Source organism: Rhincodon typus, chromosome 21, assembly GCF_021869965.1.
Source record: "Rhincodon typus isolate 14 chromosome 21, sRhiTyp1.1, whole genome shotgun sequence".
Lineage (NCBI taxonomy): Eukaryota > Metazoa > Chordata > Chondrichthyes > Orectolobiformes > Rhincodontidae > Rhincodon > Rhincodon typus.
The window spans coordinates 35,013,169-35,039,205 of NC_063352.1; the positions used below are offsets into that span (position 1 = coordinate 35,013,169).

General features: G+C 40.5%; 1 protein-coding gene across 3 annotated transcripts in view; it reads left to right on the plus strand.

The window, feature by feature from the left end:
- The first annotated feature begins 876 nt into the window (after window positions 1–876).
- Window positions 877–26,037, plus strand: part of LOC109937204 (dynein axonemal assembly factor 8) — a 76,282-nt gene continuing 51,121 nt past the window's right edge. For 2 of the 3 annotated variants that reach the window (XM_048609507.1, XM_048609506.1), the window contains exons 1-9: window positions 877–989; window positions 2,756–2,963; window positions 3,873–3,983; window positions 4,806–5,438; window positions 5,897–6,002; window positions 9,942–10,128; window positions 12,908–13,078; window positions 13,731–13,823; window positions 21,012–21,398. In XM_048609507.1, the coding sequence (XP_048465464.1) occupies window positions 2,793–2,963; window positions 3,873–3,983; window positions 4,806–5,438; window positions 5,897–6,002; window positions 9,942–10,128; window positions 12,908–13,078; window positions 13,731–13,823; window positions 21,012–21,398 (1,859 nt within the window). In that variant the 5' untranslated portion in view covers window positions 877–989; window positions 2,756–2,792. The remainder of the gene's footprint in view (window positions 990–2,755; window positions 2,964–3,872; window positions 3,984–4,805; window positions 5,439–5,896; window positions 6,003–9,941; window positions 10,129–12,907; window positions 13,079–13,730; window positions 13,824–21,011; window positions 21,399–26,037) is intronic. The other variant, XM_048609508.1, reaches the window with a different exon arrangement.

Here is a 26,037-nt window from a genome sequence, read left to right on the forward strand (position 1 = left end):
AGCTCAAACCCTCCAACCCTGGCAGCATTCTTGTAAATCTTTTCTGAGCCCTTTCCTAAAGCAGGGAGACCAGAATTTTCTGAAGAAGGGTCTAGGCCTGAAACGTCAGCCTTCCTGCTCCTCTGATGCTGCTTGGCCTGCTGTGTTCATCCAGCTCTACACCTTCGTATCTCTGTGTAACAATGTATTGTGCGTCTGAATAGAGAGACTCAAAAGCAGATGCATAAAGGTTATTGTCAACAACATTTATATACAAAATGTGAAAAACAAGGTAACCTTCTTCACCCATGCCACCAAAGTGCCCTCGATGCATTTTCTTCTTTCTTTCCCTCCCTTTACATCTAAGTGTGCTCTCTGGTTCCTCAGCTGGGATGGAGGGATCCTGCTGTGATGTAAAAGGAATAGCCCAGGAGCTTTGACGACCCTGTGGACGTTTGAATATAGATGGGCTTATTGCCAGAGGCAAGTTGACCCTCCTTGAACTTCCAAGGTTCGAACGAGAGGGGGGATGGGTGCAGGAAGACACAAATGGGTTGTAAAATTAATTCTTGCGAAGGTGATCATCAGCAGAAAAGCATTTCAGTTCGCCGTGTCTGTACTAGGTCGCTGCAAGAAAAAAAACCCTCTTGTAGATGCACTCTTCTTGTATGTTAATGTGACGCCTAATTACTCATAACATTAAATCAATGTTCAAACAAGCCACAATACCGTTATTTTCAACTCGCTCAACAAAACTACAACCCACGAGATGGAGCATAGTGAATAGGGAATCCTCCAGGATGAGGCGCTGTGTGCGGAGTACCGATTGCTTTATAATTGGGCGGTAACCATCTTGCCATTTCTCGCTACTTCTTGTTATAATAGTGCCCGTTTGGCGTCTCGTAACCAAGGGCAACAGTGTTTGGGGTGCCATTTTGTGCCCGGGGCTTTTTAAACCGTGCGACCGTTAATAAGTGATGGAAATAGATGTCTCCGATGGAGAGTGGGAGGTAAATGTATAACGGCGGATGGGTGAGAGTAGTAAATAGATGCCCCCGGGGAAGAAGTACAGGGTAAACATATGCTCCCCCTGGGAAGGATGGATGGAGAGGAAAACGTCCTCAAGGAAGGAGTGTTTGGTTAAGGTCAAATCTATGTCCCCTGAGCAAAGGAGGGTTTGGCTGAAGGAGGAAACATACACATGCCCCTGGTAAAGAAGGGGCAGTCGGGTGTTGGGGGGTGGTGGTCAAAACCGCAGAGCAAGGTTGGATGGGGTTGCAATCCCAAGCCTTAGGAGGAAATCGGATAGCGTGGGGAATAAATTGGTGTCCATAAGGGAGCAATGGAGGCAAATACATGCTCTGAGCGAAGTGTGGGCTGTGGAGCAAACACATTATCGCAGGGGAAAGGGAGATAAGGTAGGGATATGTCCCCAACTCATGTCCCTGTATAAAAAAAGCGGCTAATCTGGGACAAAGATAAGCACAATCTCTTGGAGGAGGGGTTGTGTAGGGGTGCGAGGATATACCTCTAGGGGAAGCGTGAGGTAGGGTGGCAAACAGGTGCTCCCTGGAGGAGGGTGAACACATGTCCTGGGTCTGGGGAGTAGAGTGGATTGGGCAACATGTCTGTGGGGGTAAGGGATAGGATGGGATAGCAAATACATCACATGGGGTGTGGTGTAACAGTATGGGGTCAGAACATACCCCTGGGAGGACTTGATGGCAAATACATGTCCTGGATGAATGCAAGGGCTATGGTTGAAGGTGGATACATGCCCTAAGTGGATGATGAGGTAGGGTGGGGGTTGTCATACATCTGCTGCCAGTGGAGGGGATATGGGCAATGCAAACATATGCCCCTAGGGGTGGAGGGCCCACAGGAGGATCAAGATGTGCCTGGGTGGCAAGCAAACATCTACCCCTGGAGAAGAATTGGGGAAAGGCAAACATGCCCCCCAGGTGGGGGTACAAGCACATGGGTGGGTCTGGGGGTAAGCATATACTTCTAGGAGAGATGGGATAGGATGTGTGGGCATGCTAATGAGTTTTCCAGAGAAAAATAAGTAGAGGGGTGTTTGGCGGGGACAGAAATCATGAACTGCTGTGTTGCTCCTGATCCTGGCCTTTGCACCTCCACCTTAAAAACAGTGGACCCCCTAGAGCACTGGGCCCCAGTTATTAGGTAAAATATCCTCAGGGGAGCTGTGATTAGGTGTGATGTGGAGAACCACACATGCACCTTGGTGGCTGTAAACATATTCTGCCCCTTCTTCCTCCCCTCCCCTCCCAGTAGTCTAGGGTGGGGCAAACACTGACTGTCCTGAGAGCTGTGCAGTATTTTGCATTTTTACACACTGGTAACAGAACTCTAGAATTCTACCCCAACAAATCTCCTGATTTTGACTCATTTTTAATTTTTAAGGTTGGGTTTCATTGGGTTAGAATATCCAGGATATTAAGCAAGTGTGGGTAAATCGAGCTGAGGTACTGAGCAGCTATGATAGAATTTAATGGTTAAGGGGACCCGAATGCTGCCTTGTTCCTTTGTTGCCTGTGTAATTTTCTTTCTTGATGCATTTTCTAATTCCACAGGTTTTGAATTTAATCCTTGAACTGCAATAGGTTCTAGGAAAGCTTTTTCCATTCACTCATGGATAATATACATATTTCACAGCCAGACTGGCTGGAACACTTGCACAAATATTCTGTTATCCGGCATGGTTTGATCACTAAGAAACTTATATGATCCAAATTAATTAATTGTTTGTTTTCAGAATCTTACTGCATGAGGAAGCAGGCCCCTGAATAAAAATGAGTTCAAATAATAATCACAAACCAGCACAGGTTGATGAAGGAAACTATGAACTTCAAAGAACATATGACAGCACAACAATTGGTCGTGATGGTCTCAAATCCTACTGGGATAGAATATTTGCTCATGTTAAGGATGAACTTCCCTCCATTGATTCAGACTTCTCATCAGTAAGTCCCAACTTTGGAATCCTACAGTTAAATGTGCTTCTTACTGATTATGGTTGTGAATTCCCTGAGCCCTCACAGATTGTGAGGTATCTATTACTAGCAGGTATTGGAACAACTGGTAGCATTCCCTCAATTTCCTAATCTATTCTGAGTGAAACATTTCATCTCTGGTGTAAAGACTAACTGGTGCTTCCACTTAGCCAAATGGCAATTGCAGCAAGCATCATGTGGTCATCATTTTGGCTTTCTGTGGAAACAGTTTAGAAAAATGATGGAACAGACTGCAAAAAACAAAGTAAGGGGTGAGTAGGAGATGACCATGTCTGAATTAGGCCAGTGTAAAACGAGCTGTTGATTCCAACTGCACAATTTGTGTTAATTCCCAAGAACAGCTTCAGCACCTAGATGGACTCAGAGAGCAGATGTAAGCCTGATTAATCAGGTGTGCATTGTTCTACACGTCCCTATCCGTGAGAATGATCATATCATGTAGAACAATATAGCCCCTATAGATCACCATCCCTTCATCTTCAATAATCATTCTCCTTCATCATCATCTAGAAGCAACTGACAAAGTGATTGACTTCCCCAACTTCTTATTGCATTTGCAGCTGACCCTGTGTTTAGTTTTGATGGTTGCCAGCCTCTCCTATCTTGACTATACTTCATGTGTTGGATTAGACAGATAGCATGGCAAAGCTGTTTGACCTTGGTAAGCCTCAGTATTTGACCCTGACCAGTGTGGTATTCTTCACTTTAACCATTGCACTGTTGTGGTTCTTCAGATGTGAACCCCTAATCTCCTCATGAATATCATTATAAAATATCGTTCACATCAACCCAACACCTTTTATTTATTCTTACTGCACTCTGATTCAAGCCCTCATGTTCTGCATTTTCTTTGCACAGTCTGGTTCAGAAGATGGTGAAATTGCTATTTTCCAGCGTGGTACTATGGGGCTAATTTCACACATGCCCGAGGATCTGGGGGACTTGTCACTTGATGATCCTGTCCTTGAGGTAAAATCCAACTGTTCAACACGTATCCTGTTATCTCATCATTCTCTGTATCCTGCTGCCTGTGCTTTGGTCCATTTTATTTTACATTAGAATCTAGTTTATGGTTTTCTTTGCTGATGGCACTCCAGCTCTGACCCAGTTTCTACTGATTCCACCTGTGACCATTCTGTTGCATGAACCTTAGTTCATCCAACATTGCATTGATGTGAAACACAAGTGCTCCAGACCTCGTATCAAGGGCAACTAGGGACGGGTAATAAATACTGGTCAGCCAGCATTGCCCACATCCCACAAGTGAATAAAAAAAATTGTACATCTTGTTTCAGTCAGTGAAACAGCCTTAACCTATTATAGCTACTTCATTAATTAAAATAAATGCATTAATGTGTCTGACAGGCATCACTGTGCATGAACTGCTGGTCAAGGTAGTTTGTCAAGCAATTCAGTGATGTGACTCCCTCTCCCACATTTGGTGTTGTGAATTTTTCGGGTTTAAGTAAAATCAGGTATGTGTCATTTTGTTGGTTACAAACTAGGATGGAAGTGGAATTGCTAAATCTTCTGAAAAAAGAAACATTTGACTCTCACTATGTGCATGATTTATGTGCTGGCGCAGAGCCTGATAAACCAATATAGGATGAAGAACTGTGACCACTCTGGAGTTCTTCTGCTCTGGCCCATGTTCGTAGCTTGTGAGGCTTCTCATCCTATTCACTTATTCTTTAATTTTTTTTTTTGCTTACCTTTCCCTTGAAGTTTTAATTTAATTAACATTAAATATCCACCCTGGTGACAATGTCAATGATTTCTGAATGTCCACAGGAAATGCTGGAATCTGCAAGATGGCCACATGAGGCTTGGGCAAAAGATTATAAAGGAAGACCATCTGAGCAGGACATTCAGGGTGAAAATTCAAGGCATTTAGAAAATTCCACCACAACTAATAAATGCTTAGTGACTGAAACTGGTCCTTTAATTGGCAACAATATTGAAAAAGTAATGCTGGGGCAATCAGCAGCTCCTATCACCGGTGAGAGTGAGAACTCACTGCGCTTGGAAGCAGAATCCAGGCCTATTAAACATAAGTACCTTGCGGATCTAAGAAATAGTGGTGGAGGAGAACCACAATCATCCATAGTACCCAATGTCATTGACAATAAGGAACAGAAAATCCTAAGATGTCAAGGCAATGGGGATAGGAATTTAGATTACTGCTGTATCCCAACCAAAACAACAATTGGACTTTCAGAATTAACAACTGAAAAGGACCTCATGCAAAATAGCTCCCAAAAAACTCCAGAAACAGTCTTGCACAAAGCAATGTTCACAGAAAGGCATTTAATGAATTCCAGTCAAGACCAGGAAACTACACAAGTGCCAAAAGAAGGGCTAAAGAGAAGGAAATCAACAAGTACTAGATGGCATAGCCACAGAACACCTATACTCTCTTTAGAGGTGAGCTGTAAAACTTTTTTCTCTTCTCTGCACATTATAACTGCGTCCTTAACATGTTCCAGAAGGGCCAATGTTACATAGGACTTGAATACTGGGCATAATTGATTTGGTAAAAAGTACTCACTGTCCTTTCACTGCAGGTTAAGATTGTGACTAGATAGGAAAGGGATTATGATAATTGTATGTTTAATGTGCAGGTCAAGTATGAATTAACAGCAAGAAGGAACTATTCTGTAACACCTCCACCGATAATATTTGGTAAAGTTTGAAGTGGCGTTTTTTGCTTCAACCAATATTCACCAAAATCAGGATCAAAGACTGAGACTTCCTAATGTGTGTCCTCTGCCTCTGAAAGCTGCCCTTGAATTATATTCTCTAAACTGATACTTTTTTCATTTTGAATCTAATTAGTGTGAACTGGCAAACTGATCTCTGATTGTTATTGAACTTGTTTAAAGCCTATAGAGCAAATAGACCTCGATGGGATCTTAAAGAGTCTACAACAGGTGGAAAAGAGCAGCAGTGAATTTGACAACGTTGTGAATGGAACTTTGCCTGCTTCAGGTAAGTAGAGATCACATTCGCACATTTATAACCTATTAATATCCCTCTTTTTCCATTGCCTCTGATAATCTGTTCACCATTAAAATAATCCTTTTAACCATAGAGGAAGATAATCTAAGTCATGCTCATCAGGATAGAATGCTGTAGGGATTGTGGAATCAGGTTTTCCACAGATCTTCTTCGCCTGCATAAAAGAATCTAGGGGGACTCCATCTAGCAGGAAGCTAGACTATTTGGACACTGATTAAAATCTAGCTTTCTCCATTCAAAGCTCTGAATTGTTTGCATATTCACCGTTGTGTTTCTTTGCTGTGAGAAGAGTTAGCCTGAGACTGCAAATAAGATTGTCAAAATACAGCAATAATAGAAAAACAACTCCTCAAGAGTGTTGGAGAAAATAATTCACCTTGCACAGCCTGAGAGACCAAGTTGCATTTTGCCTGAAAAGGGAAATCCTAAAATTTTGACAGGACGTTGTCCAACAGACACTGACATAGCAAGTAAGCATGTCAGTTCATCCTTACCACCTAGCTCCTGCAACAGTGTTCTGATAAATTGTATAATCAGGATGGTAGAGGGGGTTTTAAATAGAAGGGGAAGGGGGTAATCACAAGAGGGAATATGTGATAAAGTAAAGGACAAGGCAATAAAGGTAACCATAATTAAAGCAAGGCAGAAATGGACAGAGCGTATAAACCACCACCAGTAGATAAGGTCAGTTTGCAAATTCTCGACCTGATAATGACCAATAAGAAAAGATTAACTTGTGATCTCCTATAAAGGAGCCATAGGTAGCAGTGATCATAATATCATTGCATTTTACATTCAGTTGTAGAGTTAGAAATATGGGCTTAAGAGTAGTATTTTGTTCTTAAAGAAAATGAACTGAGAAAATAGGTTATGAGGTAGAGATGCAGTGGCAGACATTTAAGGAGATATTTCGCAACAGTCAGCATAGATGTATTCCAGTCAGAAAGAAATACTCTGTGAGAGATGCACCATCTGTAGCTAACCAAAAAAGTTAAAGGTAATATCAAATTGAAAGACAAAGTATACAATTGTGCAAAAATCAGTTGGTCAGAAGTTGTACCAAATTTAATAACCAATAAGAAGTGATTTAAAATAATATAAAAGAAGGAGAAATTAGAGAATGAGAGAAATCCATCTGGAAATATAAAAAGATGGTAAAGGTTTCTACAAGTATTTTAAAAAGAACATAGTAACAATTATCAACATTGGTCCTCTGTAGAGGGGGCGAGAGTCTGGAGAATTATTAAGGGGAAATAAGGAAATTGTAAAGTGTTGAACAGATATTTCATGTCTGTCTTCACTGTAGAACTTGTGAATCAAAGATAAAAAGATGGGAGGAACTTAAAACGATTAGAATTGCAAAGGAAGTGTTACTGAAAAAGACTGTTAGAACTAAAGGCTGACAAGTCCTGTATCCTAGGATCTTAAAGAAGTAGCTGCTGAAATAGTACATTCAGTGGTTGTAATTTACCAAAATTCAATAGATCCAGATTGGAAAATAGTAGATGTTACTGTTCTTTTCAAGAAAGAAGGGAGACTGAAAACAGGCAACTATAGGCCAGTTTGCCCAATAGCTATCATAGGGGAAATGTTAGAAGCAATTAAGGAGGTTAAAGCAGAGCACTTAAAAAAAATCTTGTTGCCTTTGCCTGATTGCATTATGGTTGTGAAAGGAAAATCATGTCTGACAAATTTATAGTGTTTCTTTGAGGAAGGACAAGGAATATGAATAAAGAGGAACATGTAGATGCAATGTACTTGAATTTCAAAGGTTACTAGACAAAATAAGACATCATGATTTAGGGGACTACATCGTAGCATGGCTAGAGGATTTATTGACTAACAGGATGCAGAGGATAGGGATAAATGGGTCACTTTCACATTGGTAACCTGTAAGTAACAGAGTTCCAGTGTTGGAGCCTCAAATATTTATCATCTATTTCAATGAAGGTAGGGACTGAATGTGTGGTTGCTAAGTTTGCTGATGTCACAAAGAGAGGTATAAGTTTTGAAGAAGTCATAAGAAGCTTGCAAAAAAGTACAGGTAAGTTTAGTGAGCATGCAAAAAGAATGTGAGATAATGTGGAAAATGTAAACTTGTCCACTTTTGCACAAAGAATAGAAAAGCACTATGTCATTATAGAGAGAGAAGGAAAAGCTCCTCAGATCTTGGTGTTCTGGTACAAAAATTAATATGCAGGTGTAGTAAATGATTAGGATGGAAGATGGAAAGTTGTCATTTATTGTAAGGGAAGGACATACAAAAAGTGGGGAAGTTTTACCACAGCTGTAGTGGGCCATATGGAATACTGTGCATCGTTTTGGTTTCTTTACTTAGGAAAAGGATGTCTTTGATTTGAAAGAGTTAGAGAAAGTTCATACAACTGATTTCTGGGACGAGAGGGTCATCTTTTGAGGAAATGTTCAACAGGTTAGGCCTATGCCCATTAGATTTTATAGAAATGAAGGGTGATCTTGTCAATAAGCGTAAGATCCTGAAGGGACTCGATGGGTTGGGTGTTGAGAAGATGTTTTTCTTTATGGGAGAGTGTAAAATTAGGTGATACCATTAATGAGAAACTTGACTGCATCAATCATATAAATACTTGACTCCAAGGAGCTAGGACTTCTGTGTAGAGTAATTCAACCCCTGCCTCCCCAAAGTCCTCTACAAAGCATTAATCTGGAGTGTAATGGAGAAGTGTGATGAAAATATTTCTCTACTCATCTAAATGAGTCGAGCTCCAACAACAATCGAGGCTTGACACTATCTAGGGAGATCATCTTACTGGATAGGCGCTCCATTCACCACCTTATGATCATAACATACAGGAGTAGACTATTCAGTCTATTGAGCCTGCTCTGTATTCATTAATGTCCTGGTTATCTGATTGTGGCCTTAATTCCACTACCAGTCTACTTCCCGTAACCCTTGACTCAGTTGTAGATAAAAAATATGTCAAATTCAGCTTTGAGAATGTATGGCTGGAAGACCATCAACTCAGTAAAAAACACTCTATGGTCTGCCCGAGACCTGTCGATATTCCAGTGCTAGGAGTTGTCCACAAGTGATTGGAATGTGCCAGTTTGCAACAATATCCAGGACTACATACTGAGGGACACAATAAAGCCTAGTATGGCTACCATAAAATTGCAGTAGAGAAAGACCTCCCTCTGAGACCTTTGGGCTATAGTACAATGAGGGGCTGGAAACAGGATACAAACACCTAACACTGTATGTTTGATATAATAAATATAATTAACATTAAATTTAATTGTACTTGTAGGAAGTAAAGACAGTACAGTATTGGAAGAAACTGATTTGGTTTCCACCTTGAGCAATGTGAACTTTGGTCATGTAATGCATAAATTTTATGAAATAAAGTGTATTTTTGGAAAGAAAATAGTAGACAGATGAAATTGATTTTCTGATTCATGTACATCAGTGAAAACTGAAAGAACTTCATTTAAGTGTTCGGCCTTACTGCCTGTAGTCCCAGGAAAAGGATTGACTGTTTCAGGTATGGACAACTGCTCCTTTTCCACTTCCTGTAACTTCACCCTATATATTTAGATAGGGTATTGTTGACTTTCCATATGTTGAAAATGAATGCCTGATTAATTTTTGTTCATTAACATATGCTGCAACTTTGCTGTAGACTTTGTATAAGTTATAATAAATGGGATTTCCTGGGTAACTACACAAACTTAGTTACTGCAAAGAATATAAGAGTGACCCTCGGCTCAAAGCTATGGAAAACCACACAGTAATAGGCTGTATGCTGTACTGTCACAAAGCTACACCTTAATTAGTTTTACATATGTGATTTTATATTGTGTCAAAAGAAATGTAGATCTGCATACAGTGTGAGAGTGGATTTCACTATGTATCCTCACTTTACAATGCAGTACCTTCTCGCATTAATAATGATCAGAGCCTTATGGAACAGCTCACCTCGTTATCTATCAAGCAGTCAGGAGGAGCTGTCATATTGAATAACCAAACACCAATGTATAATGGAGACCACCAATCCAACAGGGTGACATGGAACAAACTTGATGGAGACAGAACCAATAAACGTAAACAATTCCTAAGGTATATATGAGTTAAGTTAGTAATTAATAATTTTTGAATTTATTTTAAAAGAATTATTTAATCAAAAGTGCCTTCAGCTTAAAAATAGAATAGGTATCAAAAATGATGCAGTACGGGGAGGCATCACGTGTCAATACCAAAGCTTTCTTGGGATCGTAGTGTGCCAACACCTTTGAGGATGATAGCTGTTTCTTTACTCCACTGAAATCTAGGGCTTGTCTATGCAACCATTTCCAAGGCTGGCCCCTTTTTTAGATTTTAATGTAAAGGTACCAGCATGGAGGCCAGGTTGTGTATGAACTTTCCATAATAACTTAGCAGCCCATGAAATGACCCAAGCTCCAGGACAGATAGAGCAGCCAGGGCTCATTTGGTTGCCCTCACTTTACATTCCAATGGGAGTAACCTGGTCTTGTTGACTCTGTAGCCTAAGTAGGTCACTTGGGGGTTTGGAACACACATTTTTCCCTTCTTAGGCATCACCCACTTTAGAAAAAATGCCTTAGAACTATGTCCAAGTTTTGTCAGAGTTCCTTATTAGTTTTTCCTGTAGTATAGATAAATGGCTACCTGAGGTAGACCTTGTAAAATATTCTGCATTGTCCACTGAAAAATTGAATAGGCTGACGGTAGCCCAAATGGCAGTCTCATATATTGGTACATCCTTATGGGTGTTAATTGTAGCATACTTCTGGGAATTGTCATCTAAACACAATTGTAAGTAAGCTTGGCTCAGTCCAGCTTTATGAAGGACAGCCCCCCTGCTAGCTTTGCGTAAAAACCCTCTGTCCAAGGGATTGGGTATTTATCCAGCTGCAAAAAATGGTTCAGTGTTTGTTTAAAATCCTCACAAAGGGGAACTGCCCCGTCGGGCTTCAAAATTTGTGCAACTGGCGCTGCCCATTCTGCAAATTGTACTGGTTTAATTATTCCTTCACTTTTCAGCCTTCTGATTTCTGCCTCTGCTTTTGCCCATAAGGCAGATGGCACTGGGTGGGCCTTGCAGTATTGTGGAATTGCTTCCTAGTCAACGTGCACGGTAGCCTTGGCTCCTCTGATAGTCCCTAGACCTTCCTGAAAGGCTTCCTGATATTTAATTATGACTTCACTCAGCCAGTCAATTTCTAATTGAAAAATGTTGAGCCAATCTAGGTGAATCTCTTGCAACCAATTTCACCCCATCAAGCTTGGGCCAAAGCCTTTTAGTACAAGCAGTCAACTGAATCGGCAGCTTTTCATAAGAGACTGGAACCGAAGTTGTACCCTTAATCTGCAAAGGTTCCCCAGTTTAGGTTCTCAGCCTAGTCAAGACCTTTCACAAATTTAAGGGCTGGAGTTCAGAGCAACTTTTATTAAAAACCGGTTCTGCAATCACTGATACCCCTGTGTCAGTAGCGACCTCCATTAGAACTGGATGACCATTTAACCAGATGTTTATTTTGATTGGTTCTGATTTGGATGTTGCAAAGTAATTTAACTGCTCCAAACCAGATGTAGGTGGACTTTCCAGGGTATGAAGCCTCTTGGATACCAGACTGTGAGTTATCTTACAGTGTAGGTCTAGTGGACCTCTTTAGCTGTCTCGAGTCCACATACCGGCAGCAACTACAATGTCTTGCCAGCAAAGACCCTGAAGAAAATTTTAACCATTTGTCTGAGGCTTGGCTTTGTTTTGGGGATTTGCTGTGGGCCGACCCAGAGTCCTTCTGATCAGGATATGTCCTGAGTAAGGCTATGCAATTGTCTGCACTCAAGTGGTGTTCCCCAAGCTCAGTTGGACTGACGAGAGTGTCCGCTTCCGTTGGAATACCTTGCAACTCAAATGCTCAATTTTCTGCATTTTCCAATGATAAAACCAGTTGTAGCGCCTATTTGAAGTCCAGTTGGCCTTGAGCTAGTAGGTGTTTTTGCATAGTTACATAGTTAATCCCACATACCAAATGGTCTCTCAGCATCTCATGGAGGGTTAATCCAAAGTCACATGCTTCTGCCAGTCATTTTAACCTAGTCAAAAATCCTGATATAAATTCCCCTGGTTCCCCAATTGCCGAATAAAAACAATTGCGTCTCAGAATTAGTGGAGGTTTGGGGTTGTAATATTCCTTACCTATGTCCGTCAGTTCTTGAAAGGTTTTAGTATCTGATGCCTCAAGGAAAGTTAGGCTCCTAACAGCAGAAATGGCTGAAGCTGTACAGGCTGTCAGGAGAATTACTCATTACTTTACATCTGCTAACATGTCATTTGCCCAGAAAAAATAATGCATTCTTTCCACATACTGGGCCTACTCCTCAACAGAAGGGTTGAATGAGTCAAGCTTCCCAAGCAAAGGCATGACGTAGGAAATGCTTATCCCAGCTCAAAGATGACTGTTACAAATGAGTTTCTTCAGGAATGTGCTTTACTGTCATTACAATTGAAATAACTCCACAGAGGCCAGTATCCTGTCACCTTTATTTGCGCGTGAACAGTCCTTGACTTTAGTACTGTCACTTCAGAGTCAAGTATCGGAGTCCCAGAATCTCTGACACCTCTTTTCATGTGTTGGCCAGGGGTCCCTGATTGGACCAGATCAACAGCCACAATCGGGGAACTCATATTCTATGATGTCCAGCTGGCTGACCTTATTACAATCACAATAGTAAGATAGGAACGACATCAAGGAAACTCTCAGCCACGATCTCAGATCTGCACAGAAGTACATTTGTTAGCTCACAGTGTAACATTTTGTAATGCACTTGATTTATTAACTTTTTCTGTTCCCTCATATTACACTTTCAGTCCTGAAGCAAATACATGCACTAAGTGGATGGGAGAAAAACTGACAATGAAAAGGGCTTCTGAACCAAAAACAATTTTCATTGACCTGCGGAATTGGGAACAGGAAAGAAGCACGTTGCAGACAGACAGCAGAGGCAATAAGGAAAAGCTCACATATCTGCAGAAAGAAAGGTAATGGGCAGTAATTCAGGGTCAGATGCTTCAAAGTGTTTAGAAGGAAGTGTTCAACCTATGCTGTAAGTTGACTGTATTGGTTGACTGTGCAAACAAGTTTGTTTGTAGATTGGCTCTACACTCTGTGAATTCTGAGTATCAAAATACAAGACTTGATTTCTGCCCATCTGTACAAATGCAGTGTTACTGAAGTCTTTATTTCATAGAAGAGATGAGATCTAAGCCCACCTAAGCAGTTAACAAGCATTGCTTCCCCTCATGGCTAATCAGCATTGAGAAAATTATATGTTTTTTTCCAAAGTGTTCACATTATTACCGAAGTAACAATGGGCTATCCATGATCCAGCAAATCTAAAGGGCTGTAGATTTTTCAGGCAAGTGCTTTCCTGAACAATATTCTCTGAATACATTTTCCCCTGGGAGCACTAGATTGAAAAGCCTACGCGTACATCAAGCCCAAACCAAGGGAGCGTAACCAAGTTGCAGTTATTACTTCATCCGCTCAGTACATTTTCAAGACCAGGGATATTATCACTAGAGATACGTGTTTGCTTCCTAAGGACCTTCTGCTGCCAGAAATCCCCACCAAATGGCAATGGGTATGAGGGTTAATTCTTAATTCTTGTTACTGTACTTGTTGCCTTTACAGTTCTCCGGAATCGTCCTTTGAGGAAGACAACCAACATAGTATGTCAGCCCAAGACAGTGACCGAGAGCAGAAAGAGCCTGAGAGTGATTCAGAGTAAGAAAGATTAATAATTTAGTGTGAGAATGGGATTTTTGCTAGTTGAATAGATATATGGCATTTGAGCTCTTATGACTGCACTTAATCCCATGAAACTGAAGTGAAATGACTGAGGAAACTTGGTTGAGGTGTGTTCATTGGTGTGATGTGAATGATTCACAATCTGACTTATCTGTGGGACTAAGGTCCCATCACATGGTACAAATTGGCTATTATTACTATGTGAGTTACAGCAGTAATGCTACCTTCTACCTACTAGGGTATTAAATAATTTTCCTCTTGCAATTGAAATATGTGCCACAGTGTCCTGAAGTTTGAGGAAATCATTCAACTTGCGTGGATGCAAGGGTATATGTTAACAAGTTTTAATGTTCATCACCAAGAATAGCTCAGTATAATTAGTGTCTGAGGTGACTGAGTCCTAAAAAGGAGATGCTAGATTGCATACACAGCAGGTGGAGAAGGAACCAACAGGAGGCAAAAACCTACTAGACCTCATCCTTACTAATCTACCTGGGTGATTAGTTGCAGATGGATTGGTCCATTACAGTGTTGGTAGGAGAGACCGTTACCCAGTCCTTGAGGAGGTGAAACCCTGACTTCAAATTGAGGACCCCGCCATCAAGTTATGTGGCCCTACTACCAGGCTAATTGAGACAGAAATTGGACAGACCTAGCAACTCATATGTAACCATCCTAGAGGTACTATGGGCTTTCAACAGCAGTAGAATAGTACTTGACCATTATCTATAATCTCAAAATAAAAAATATCCTTCACTCTACCATTACTGTGAAGCCAGGGGATCAAACCTCGTTCAATATAGCATGCAGGAGGGAATGCCAAGAGCAGAATGAGATGATCTGAAAGTAAGATTTCAATTTCATGAAACTACAACACAGATCAAACAGGTTAAGCAGTATGTGATAGACAAAGTTAAGTATTCCCACAACCAGCAGATCAAATCTAAGTTCTGCAGTGTTCGTACATTCAGTCATGAATGGTGGTGGATGATTAAACAATTATCTGGAGGAGCAGGCTCCACAAAATGTCTCTATCCTCAATGATGAGAGAAGCCCAGGACATCAAAAGACAAAATTGAAACATTTAGAACTATATTCTGTCAGAAATGTTGAATGGATGATCTATCCTAACCCCATATTTGGGAATTTTAAAAAAGCCTTTTAAGCACTAAACAGTGATTTTCTACCTTACAGAAGCTTATCTGTGTGCATTGGTCAATTGGTTCAACTATTTTGTTTCATTCAGTTGCGCCAAAGCTGATATGTTGTCTTCACTTTTTATTTGGTGTAAAAGAAACAGATCCACAATCAGCAAAACTTCTGAAAGAGGCCACAACTGGGAAAAAGAAAGTAAAATAGTTACAAAAGGAGTAAAATAAAGAAAGGAACAAACATGCCCTGCACTCTACTTCAGTAATACAAGAAGTCTCAGATCTGTGATAAGAAATGGAAGGCAAGCATACACTTACAGATTGGGCAGCAAGTGATAACTTCACTGAACTACAGCTATAGATGAGACTTCTCTGAAGAAGAATGCATAGAGAGGCTAACCGACTTAGCAATTGCCTCCCCTCCAATCAAAGCCTTAAAGAAAGATCTTATGGGCAAGAAAAAGGCATAGCATTGACTTTTTGCTGGAAGTTATCTGGCATTTTTTCATGTCTGTAAAACATGGAATATCAAAGGACACTAGGCATGCACGTGCAGAACACCTGGTTTCAAAAACCAAAGCAGACCCTGAAACAAGATGCAAGTGACCACCAGCATGATACAATCCTGGTATCACGGAATGTCATCCACAAACATATCAATGAACTGAACAACCAACAAACCGAAAAACAACCTTTGGAAGATGACCAAGCTTTTCATTTTATCAACCTCATGCATCAAGGTTTAAGATGAGCAGAAACTTTTATGACCATCAACATTGTATATCCCCAAAGGGCGCGTCAACAAAATATTGGAGCTATTGCCAACTTATTATCATTATATATCCTAAAAAGCATGTACCCCAACAACTGGCAGTCAATTGTGCAACCCACAAAAGACCTACTCTCAGCATAGAACAAATTGAGCATATACACAGTGGGAGGATTAGGGATACAATTTAATTCATTCTTGGGTTGTGAGCTTCAAAGTCAGGGCTTGCAATTATTGCCCTTCGCTGAGTCCCTGATGCACGTGATTTGAGCTATCTACAACTGAACATTATGATTCCAATAGCAGACAAGTCAGATTTCAATTAAAGTAGTGATGGGGACAGTTATGAAGACCAAACCCATTGTAGCCAAAAGTCTGGAGGGGATGTGTTTAAATATATCTTAGCGTCACCAAAGTTTGATGAGAAGGACATAGAAGCCTTTTTCATTTCATTTAAGAAAGTGGCTAAACAAATAAAATGGCTGTTGACCACGTGGGTATTGTTGATTCAAACAAAATTGGTAGACAGAGCTAGTGAGGTATTTGCATCACTATCAGAGGAGGTATCTGGGAAATATTATGAGGTGAAAAAAGCCATCTTAAGTGCACATAAACTAGTGCTAGAAGCCTAGAGACAATGTTTTAGGAATCTAAGGAGGGAGCCTGATCAAAGTTATATAGAGTTTGACAGAATCAAAGAAAGTAACTGGATAAGGGTATTGAAAATAGATCAGACATATGATGCTCGTAGAGAGACTATTGTTTTGGAGGGTTCAAAAATTGGCTTCCTGAAATAGTGAAAACTCATGTGGAAGAGCAGAGAGTTAAAACTGCAAGATTAGCAGCTGAACTGGCAGGTGATTATGAGTTAGATTATAAATCAAAATTTGGCTTTCGACATCAATTTCAAACTGTGAATTATAGAAATTGGTGAAAAGACAAATCCTCAGATAGAAGAGGATAAAGGAGATCTCATTGAAGACAGTAAAGATAGTTTACCACAGATTATAAAGGAAACCTATGAGTGGGGGAAGAGAAGTAAAGAAACCTTAGATATTTCACTGTAATAAAGTAGGACACATGAAAAGCACTGGGAAAACGGATGTGGTAAAACAAAATAAGCCAGTGGGGTTTACTAAATTGGTAAAGAACATCACAGTGGAAGCTAAAGAGCTGCACAAGAATGTACAGACTGGTCAAGGGTTGGTTAATAAAACGTACCAGATATCTTGAAAGAATTTATCTGTGTGGGTAAGCTATACTCGTGTACTAGGAGGAGTAGGTAAAGAAATTAAAATTTTGAGATGCAGGAGCAAGTTAATCGTTGATGGTGAGAGATAAGGAGGTATCTACTTTGGAAGGAGTATTGCCAGAAAAGGCAGTAACATGTGGAATTCATGGTGAAAACAGTAGTGTTCCATTGTATAAAGTGAGGCTGGGGAGTCTGGTAAAAAAGTGGTGAAATGGTGGTAGGTGTAATAGAGAAATTCTCAATTCCGGAGATACGGTTTATTCTTTGGAATGATATAGCTGGATCACAGGTGGGAGTGATGCCTACTGTGGATGAAAAGCCAGTGGAAAATCAGGTGACTGAGATGTTACAGGGAGAATATGCTGGGGTATTTCCTGACTCTGTGGTAGCAAAGTCACAAAGCCTCAGGTTGAAACAGGAGAAGAAATCAAAGAATAAACATAAGGAAGTTTGAGTTCAATTATCAGAATCTAAGTTTGATCAAATGGTTGCAAGAAAACCAGAACAGGTGAAGGACAAAGTGGATATGTTTAGTTCAGAGAAGTTGGATAAATTACAACAAAAAGATGAAAAAATGAAGCAGTTGTATCAACTAGATACACAGAAGAATCTGAGTGTATCCCAGAGTGTTTCTATCTTAAAAATAAGTCTTGATTAGTAAATGGAGGCAGTTACATATTCAGGCAGATGAAAAATGGGCAGAAGTTCATCAGGTTGATTTACCTGTGCATTATAGAATGGAGATGTCGCAGCACATGAAGAAGGAGTTGACATCATTTGAGAGCCAGGAAGACTCAAGCCAAGATACAAAAACATCTTTATTGGCCTGACTACATGGAAATGTGGTTGAATTTTGCTGGACATGTTACACGTGTCAGGTAATAGGAAAACATCAGGCAATGATAAAACCAGTACCCTCAATACCTATTCCAACATTTGAAGAACCTTTTACATGAGTCTTAATTGATTGTGTAGGACCCTTTCCCAAAACAAAAAGTGGTAATCAATATTTGCTGACTATAATAGATGTGTCTGCTAGATTTTCGGAGGCCATTCCATTATGCAATATCACGGCTAAAAGGATTGTAGAGGTGTTCTCAAATTTTTTACTTAATATGGGCTACCCACAGAGATACAGTCAGCTCAAGGGTCAAATTTTACCTCAAAATTTACCAGAGTGGCATGGTGGCACAGTGGGGGTAGCACTGTTGCCTCACAGCGCTAGGGACCTGGGTTCGATTCACCTTCGGGTGACTGTCTGTGCGGAGTTTGCACATTCTCCCCGTGTTTGCATGGTTTTCCGCCAGGTGCTCCAGTTTCATCCCACAGTCCAAAGATGTGCAGGCTAGATAGGTTGGCTGTGCTAAATTGCCTATGGTGTTCAGGGATGTGTAGATTAGGTGGATTACAGGGAAAGGGTATGGGAATGGGTCTGGGCGCGATGCTTTGAGGGTCGGTGTGGACTTGTCGTGCCAAAGGGCCTCTTTCCACACTGTAGGAATACTATGCTTCTCTGAAAATTATTCAAGTAAGTTATGGATAGCTTAGGAACAAAACAATTGAAATCAACTGCACACCATCCAGAATTGCAAAGAGCATTAGAACAGTGGCATCAAACTTTAAAGACCATGTTGAGGGCTTATAGTCAAGCTTATCCAGAGGATTAAGATACGGAGTTCTTTTTGTACTTTTTGAACTTAGGCATGTACCTAATGAATCAACTGAATTCAGTCCATTTGAATTAGTTTTCAGACATGAGGTGAGAGGACCACTGAAATTAATTAACGAAAAATTGGTAAGTCAGAGTTCAGAAACCACATATTTGGACTATGTGTCAAACTTCAGGGAACGACTAAATAGAGTGGGTGAGTTGGCTAGACAGCATTTAAAAGTAGCACAGCATGTGATGAAACAGAACGCAGACAAGAAATCAAAAATTTATACTTTCACCAGAGATGATAAGTTGTTAGTATTACTACCAGTGGTAGGTGAACCTTCAAAAGCAAAGCTTAGTGCACTTTCAAAAGCAAAGCTTTTCAAATCAAGAGGGAATTGAGTGAGGTGAATTATTTGATAAGCACAACAAATAGAAGGAAAACTCACAGAGTGTGTCACGTGAATAGGCTCAAACGGTATTTTGATGAGGAAGGAAAGCAAAAAGAGAATGTGGTACTTGTTGCAATTCAGAGTGAAGAACCAAATGCAGACAAATTTGAAATTGATATTCCTCGAATTAAATTGGATAATGTGGAAGTTCTCAAAAATTGGGATAAATTATTGAGTTACCTTCCAGAAGAAAATCAAAATGATCTGAAAAAGTTATTATAATCACATGGAGAGATATATGGGAATGAGCTGTGAAGCACAAACATGATTATGCATGATGTAGATATCAGAAATGCCGTTCAAATTAAGCAACGTCCTCACAGACTTAACCCTCTAAATTTCAATTTCAATTTCAAAAAGAGATTGAAATCATGCTCAAAGATAATATAATTGAAGTGAGTTGCAGCAAATGGAGCTCACCCATATTGTTGATGCCAAAACCAGATAGTATCCAACGAGTGTGTGTTGATTACCAGAATGTCAATACAGTTACGAAATATGATTCATATCCTGTTCCATGGCTGGAAGATTGTATTGAGAAGGTGGGACAAGCAGCTTTTATTTCGAACCTGGACTTACTTAAAGGATACTGGCAAGTACCTTTATCTGACAGAGTGAAGGAAATTTCAGCTTCTGTGACACTGAATGGACTTTACCAGTTTTGCCATTTGGTATGAAAACTGTACCAGCTACATTTCAAAGACTTAACCAATAAAATCATTTCAGGATTACAGAATTGTTTGATATACATAGACAATCTGGTGATTTTTAGTCACACATGGAAGGAACATTTGGAGCATCTATCGGAATTATTTGGTAGACTTCAGAAGGTGTGGTTAGCAATAAACCTGGCTAAGAGCAAATTCAATAAAGCTCAAATCACATTCCGAGGCCATCTCATTGGACATAGACAGATGGGCCCATTGGATGTGAAAACATCAGGGACATAGATAGGGTGAATAGCCAAGGTCTTTTTCTCAAGGTAGGGGAGTCTAAAACTAGAGGGCATAGGTTTAAGGTAAGAGGGGAAAGATTTGAAAGGGACCTAAGGAGCAACTTTTTTACACAGAGGGTGGTGTATGTATGGAATGAGCTGCCAGAGGAAGTGGTAGAGGCTGGTACAGTTACACATTTAAAAGATATCTGGATGCGTACATGAATAGGAAGGGTTTAGAGGGATATGGGCTAAATGCTGGCAAATAGGACTAGATTAATTTAAGACATCTGGTCAGCATGCTGTATAACCCTATGACCAATACATAGGTTATTGGGGAGTTTCCTATACCAGAGATGAAGAAAGAAGTAGTACAATTCCTTGTTCTGAGTGGTTTTCTTGGAAATTCATACCAAAGTTTAGTAGCATGGTTGCTGCACTTACTGACTTGTTGAAGAAGTGCAGAAACTTTGAATGGATGGAGGAGCGTCAGAAGGCATTTGACAACTTGAAAGCTGTGTTAACCATGGCCCCAGTGTTAGCCAAACCTAATTACAGAAAGCCATTCAAGGGGTGACTATCAACGCAAGTGATGTGGTTGTTGGTGCAGTACTCTTCCAAGAAAACAAGATGATAGAAAGACAAATAATAATCTATTATTCTGTTAAGTTTTCCAATAAAGTTAAACCAATTTTTCTTCCTTTTGTTTATATTTTAACTGCGGGGTAAGAAAAAAGTGTGTTTTGCTTCAAGCTAAGAAGTGTAACCAGTTGATTTGCATCTGGAACACAGCAGCTTACACTTGCTGTTAAATTAGATAGGAGTTAAGGTCTAGGCTATCCCCTTGATATATTTGAGGGAGGTTTGGTCTGGTCCATAACAACTCTTGCAATATTGTGAGCCGACGGCACATGCTATTCATGCACCTTCTTCTATTTGTTTTCTCTACTAGTTACAATGACTATACTGGTAAAAGCATGTTACTAAAGAAACTGCGAAAAGCCTCTGTCAAGTCCTCAAAAATAACAGCCAATAATCCTAAAAGTGTAGCTGAACAGGCACAAACAACTGGCGAACAGATCAAACCAGCCCAGAAAAAGAGAAAGAAAGCAAAAAATGAAAACAATAAACCTGTTGGTGAGCAGCATACGTTGTCCTTGGCTGCAGACTGCAACACAGAGAGAAGAGCCCTAGAGAAGCTCAGTTCACCAAGTGACCAATGCATCCTCACGCCTGCTCTGACACTGAAAAAGATCACTTCAAAAGTCACAATTCCAGCTGTCAGACAAAATGAACCGACACTGCCTCTAGGGGAACAATATCCTGAAACTTTAAATAGGTAAGGAAGGGAATATGTCTGAGATGGAAATAGTGCATTGATGTGCTAACCAAGTATGAATCTCATCCTCAAAGCAAAAGCAAATTTAAAGTTTTAGCACAGGTTGTGGGTGAAGTTGTTGACTTGCTCGCCGAGCTGGCTTGTTTTCGTCCAGATGTTTCATCACCATACTAGGTAACATCATCAGTGAGGCCTCCAATAAAGCAATGTTGTTCTACTCCACTCGGAATTTATACTATCTGGTCCGTTTATGGTGAGTAGTGTCTTTTCCGGTTTTGATCTGTATGAGTTTGTATATGGGGTCCAATTCTATATGTTTGTTGATCGCATTACGGGTTGAGAACCATGCCTCTAGGAATTCCCGTGCATGTCTATGTTTGGCTTGGGCTACTAAAGTTGCGTTGTCCCAGTTAAGCTGATGGCCTTCATTGTCTGAGTGTACTGATATTAAGGAAAGTTTGTCATGTCATTTTGCTGCTGGCTGATGTTCATGTATTCTGATGGCTAGTTTCCTTCCTGTTTGTCCAATGTAATGTTTGTGGCAGTCGTTGCATGGTATTTTGTAAGTCACGTTGGCTCTGCATGTTGTGGGAATGGGGTCCTTAATCCTTGTGAGTGTTTGTCGTAGAGTGGCTATGGGCTTGTGTGCTACCATGTTTCCTAGTAGTCTTAGGAGTCTAGTTGTCAGTTCTGATTTGTTCTTTATGTAGGGCAGAGTGGCCAGTGTGTTACGGCGTACTGTGTCCTCTTGTTGTTGTCTGTTTAGTAGGCACCTGCAGATGAAGTTGTGGGGATATCCATTCACAGCGAAGATTTTGTATACGTGCTCTTCCTCTTTCCTTCGTAGTTCTGGAGTGTTGCAGTGAGTCGTGGCCCATTTAAGTAGTGTCCTAATGCAGCTTTGTTTGTGGATGTTGGGGTGGTTGCTGTGGAAGTTGAGAATTTGATCAGTGTGGGTTGCTCTTTTGTATACTGAGGTTTGGAACTCCCCGTTGGTCATACTCCCAACTCTGACATCCAGAAGTGGAAGTTGATTGTTATTTTCTTCATCTCTTGTGAATTTAATGCCCGCAAATACATTGTTGATGAGGTGGTGGGTCTCTTCTAGTTTGTTGCGTTTAATAATGACAAATGTGTCACCTACATACCGGATCCACAGTTTAGGTTGAATGCGGTGGAGGGTGGTGTGTTCTAGTCTTTGCATGACTGCTCTGTGATGAGTCCTGAGATGGGTGACCCCATTGATCTGTTTGTATACTTGACCGTTAAAGACAAAGTGTGTGGTGAGGCACAGGTCTAGTAGTTTGAGTATGTTGTCATTGCTGATAGAGCTGCTGGTCTGTGTTGCTGCTTCCTCTAGTAAAAGCAAATGCAGATACTGAAAATCTGAAATGAAATACAGAATATGAAAAATGAAAAACGGAAAATGCTGGAAATGGTCAGCAGGTCTGGCAGCGTCAATGGAGATAGAAGCAGAATTAAACCTACATGTCCTCTCATCAAAATTTGGTCCATTATTTTTCTGTTTTCATTTCAGTGATTTCTTTTCTCTTCCGATTTTTCTCTCTCTGTCCCATCAGCTACAGAGCAGTAATGATCATTGGCTAATGTCAGTGATTGTAGAGACTGCTAATGAGCTATATTATTGATTCCTCAACACACTGAATTTAAAATTCTCAATCGTAACTTTAAATCCCTTCATAGCCTCACCTGTGACTCTTTGTAACATTCTCCAGTGACAGTTTTCTTTTTAATTCATTCAAAAGATGTGGGCATTGCTGGATAGGCCAGCATTTATTGCCTATCCCTAATTGTCATTGAGAAGGTAGTAGTCATGAACAACCTTTTTGAACGCTGCAAATCATTTGCTGTAGACAGACTAATGATGCAGTTAGGGAGGGAGTTCCAGGAGTTTGATCCAGTGAAACTGAAGGAACAACGATATATTTCCAGGATGGTTAGTGGCAGGTCATAGTGTTCCCATGCATCTGTTGCCCTTGCCCTTCTAGATGGTAGTGGTTGTGATTATGGAAGGTACTGTCAAAGGATCCTTGGTGAGTTTCTGCAGTGCAACTTGTAGGTGGTACACACTGCTGCTACCTAGATCAGTGATGGAGGGAGTGGATGTTTGTGAATGTGGTGCCAATTAAATGGGCTGCTTTGTCTTGGTTGGTGATAAGATTTTTAAGTTGGAGCAGCATTTATCCAGGAAAGTGGGGAGTAGTCCATCACACTCCAGACTGATTGTAGATGGGTGGACTGGCTTTGGGGAATCAGAAGGTGAGTTACTTGCTGCAGGATTCCTGATTTCTGACCTGCCCTTGTAGCTACTGGAGCTAGTCCAGTTCAGTTTCTGGTCAATTGTAGCTCCCAGGATGTTGATAGTGAGGTGTGGGTAATATTGAATGTCAAGGAGCGATAATTAGATTCTCTCTTGTTGGAGATGGTCATTACCTGACACTCTTGTGGCACAAATGTTACTTGCCATTTGTCAGCCCAAACCTGGATATTGTCCAAGGCCTTGCAGCATTTGGACCTGGACTGCTTCAGTATCAGAGAAGTGGGGGATGGTACTGAACATTGTCAATCATTTGCAAACATCCTCACTTCTGGTCTTATGATGGAGGGAAGGCCATTGATAAAGCAGCTGGTGATGATTAGATCGAAGATATTACCCTGAAAAAATTCTGCAGAGCTGTCCTGGAGTTGAGATGACTCACCTCCGGCAACCACAATTATCTATCTTTGTGCCAGGTATGACTCTAGCAAGCAGAAGGCTTTCCCCCAGTTCCCACTGACCCTAGCGTTACGAGACTCCTGGATGCCACACCTGATTAAGTGTACCCTTATCGCCAAGATTAGTCACTCTTACCTTTGGAATTTAGGTCTTTAGACAATGTTTGAACGAGCTCATGAGGTCAGGTGCTGACTGGCTCTGGTAGCACCCAAACATTAACGAGTATCAGTGAGCAGGTTATTGCTGAGCAGGTGCTGCTTGATAATACTATTGATGACACGTTTCAGCAGTTTATTGATAATTGAGAGCAGACTGATGGGGTGGTAATTAGCCAGGCTGGATTTGTGCTGCTTTCTGTGTACAGCACATACCTGGACAATTTTCCACATTGTTAGATGCCAGTGTTGTATTAGGTAATGTAGAAAGAGCAGAACAATAGGATTAATTGGATAGCTCCTTAGAGCTAGGAGAGGCATGATGGGATACATGGTCTCCTACGATTCTAATAACCTGCAGATTTTCCGTTTCTCAGGTAACATCTGTGGGCATCTTTCCTCACCAATGATGCCTGTTCTTTCACCCATTAAGGTTCCGCAATTTGGAATCCTCTCCTAAACGCCTCTACGCCTCAATCTTCCGTTCCTCCATTAAGATCCTCCTTAAAAACTAACTCTTTGACCAAGTGTCTAGCTCCCCTTTTAAATTTGTTTATCTGTGAACTGTGTGAGTCGATATTCAATGCTAAATGTGCAGTTTAATTGCAAACCATTGTAGCTGTGTTTAATGCATCGATCACTGACTACATCAGTGACTTGTTGCTGTTCAAGGCAATGGCTTTCAGGAGTTCTTTAGTACCTCAGTCAACAGACCACTCTTTTTTGAACATAGACCATGATTGATGGTCAGCTGACTATCACAGTAGTGCCTAATTTTGACCCTGCGCCATACATAAAGGAATAACTGGACGGAGATTGACTTGAGTTTGATGCTGTTGTATCTCAGTGTTTTCTTCCTCAGATAATTAAATCCTGGTACAGAAGGAGGCTTTTTTATAATTTGACCAATGAAATAAAAAACCTACCTTTATGATAAATAATAGTCCTGGGCCACTAACCTTCTCATGGTGAATTCATGATAGGGGTTTAGTTGTTGCTCATTTGTAAATTGGATGTAATTATTTTGTTGCTAATTGTGAAACCATTTGATTTGGAACATAAGAAATAGGAGCAGTAGAAGACAATCTAGTCCCTGAAGCCTGCTCCGCCATTCAGTACAATTATGGTCGATGTACGGTTTTAACTCCATTTTCCTTCCTGGTCTTCTTATCTCTTGATTTTCTGGGACACCAAAAATCTTTCTATCTTAGCCTGAAAAATATTCAACAATGGGACATGCTCCACCTTCTGGCTTAGACAATTCCAAAGATTCACAAACCATTGAGTGAAGAAATTTATCTTAAGTTCAGCCCTAAATAATTAGCCTCTTATACTGGTACTGTGCCCCCCCTATGTTCTATTTCTCTGGTCAGATGAAACACCTGTTAGTTGTCTACCTTATCAAATTGTTTCACAATCTTGTCTGTTTTAGTTATATTCACTTCTGTTGTAAATTTCGGATAGTATAGGCCCAATTTACTGAGCTCCTCATCACAGGACAATCCTCTCGTCCTTGGAACCAATTTAATAAACATGCATTGTACCACCTCCAAAGAAGGTATATCTACATTTAGAAGTGGAAACCAAAACTACACACATTACTCCAGTTGTCATGTCACCAGAATTCTATATAATTTTAGCAAGTTTTCCTTATTTTGACTATCTAGTCCCCTTTTAATAATGATCAACATGCTATTTGCCTTTTTAACAGCTTACTATATCGGCATGTTAACTTTCTTTTGCTCCT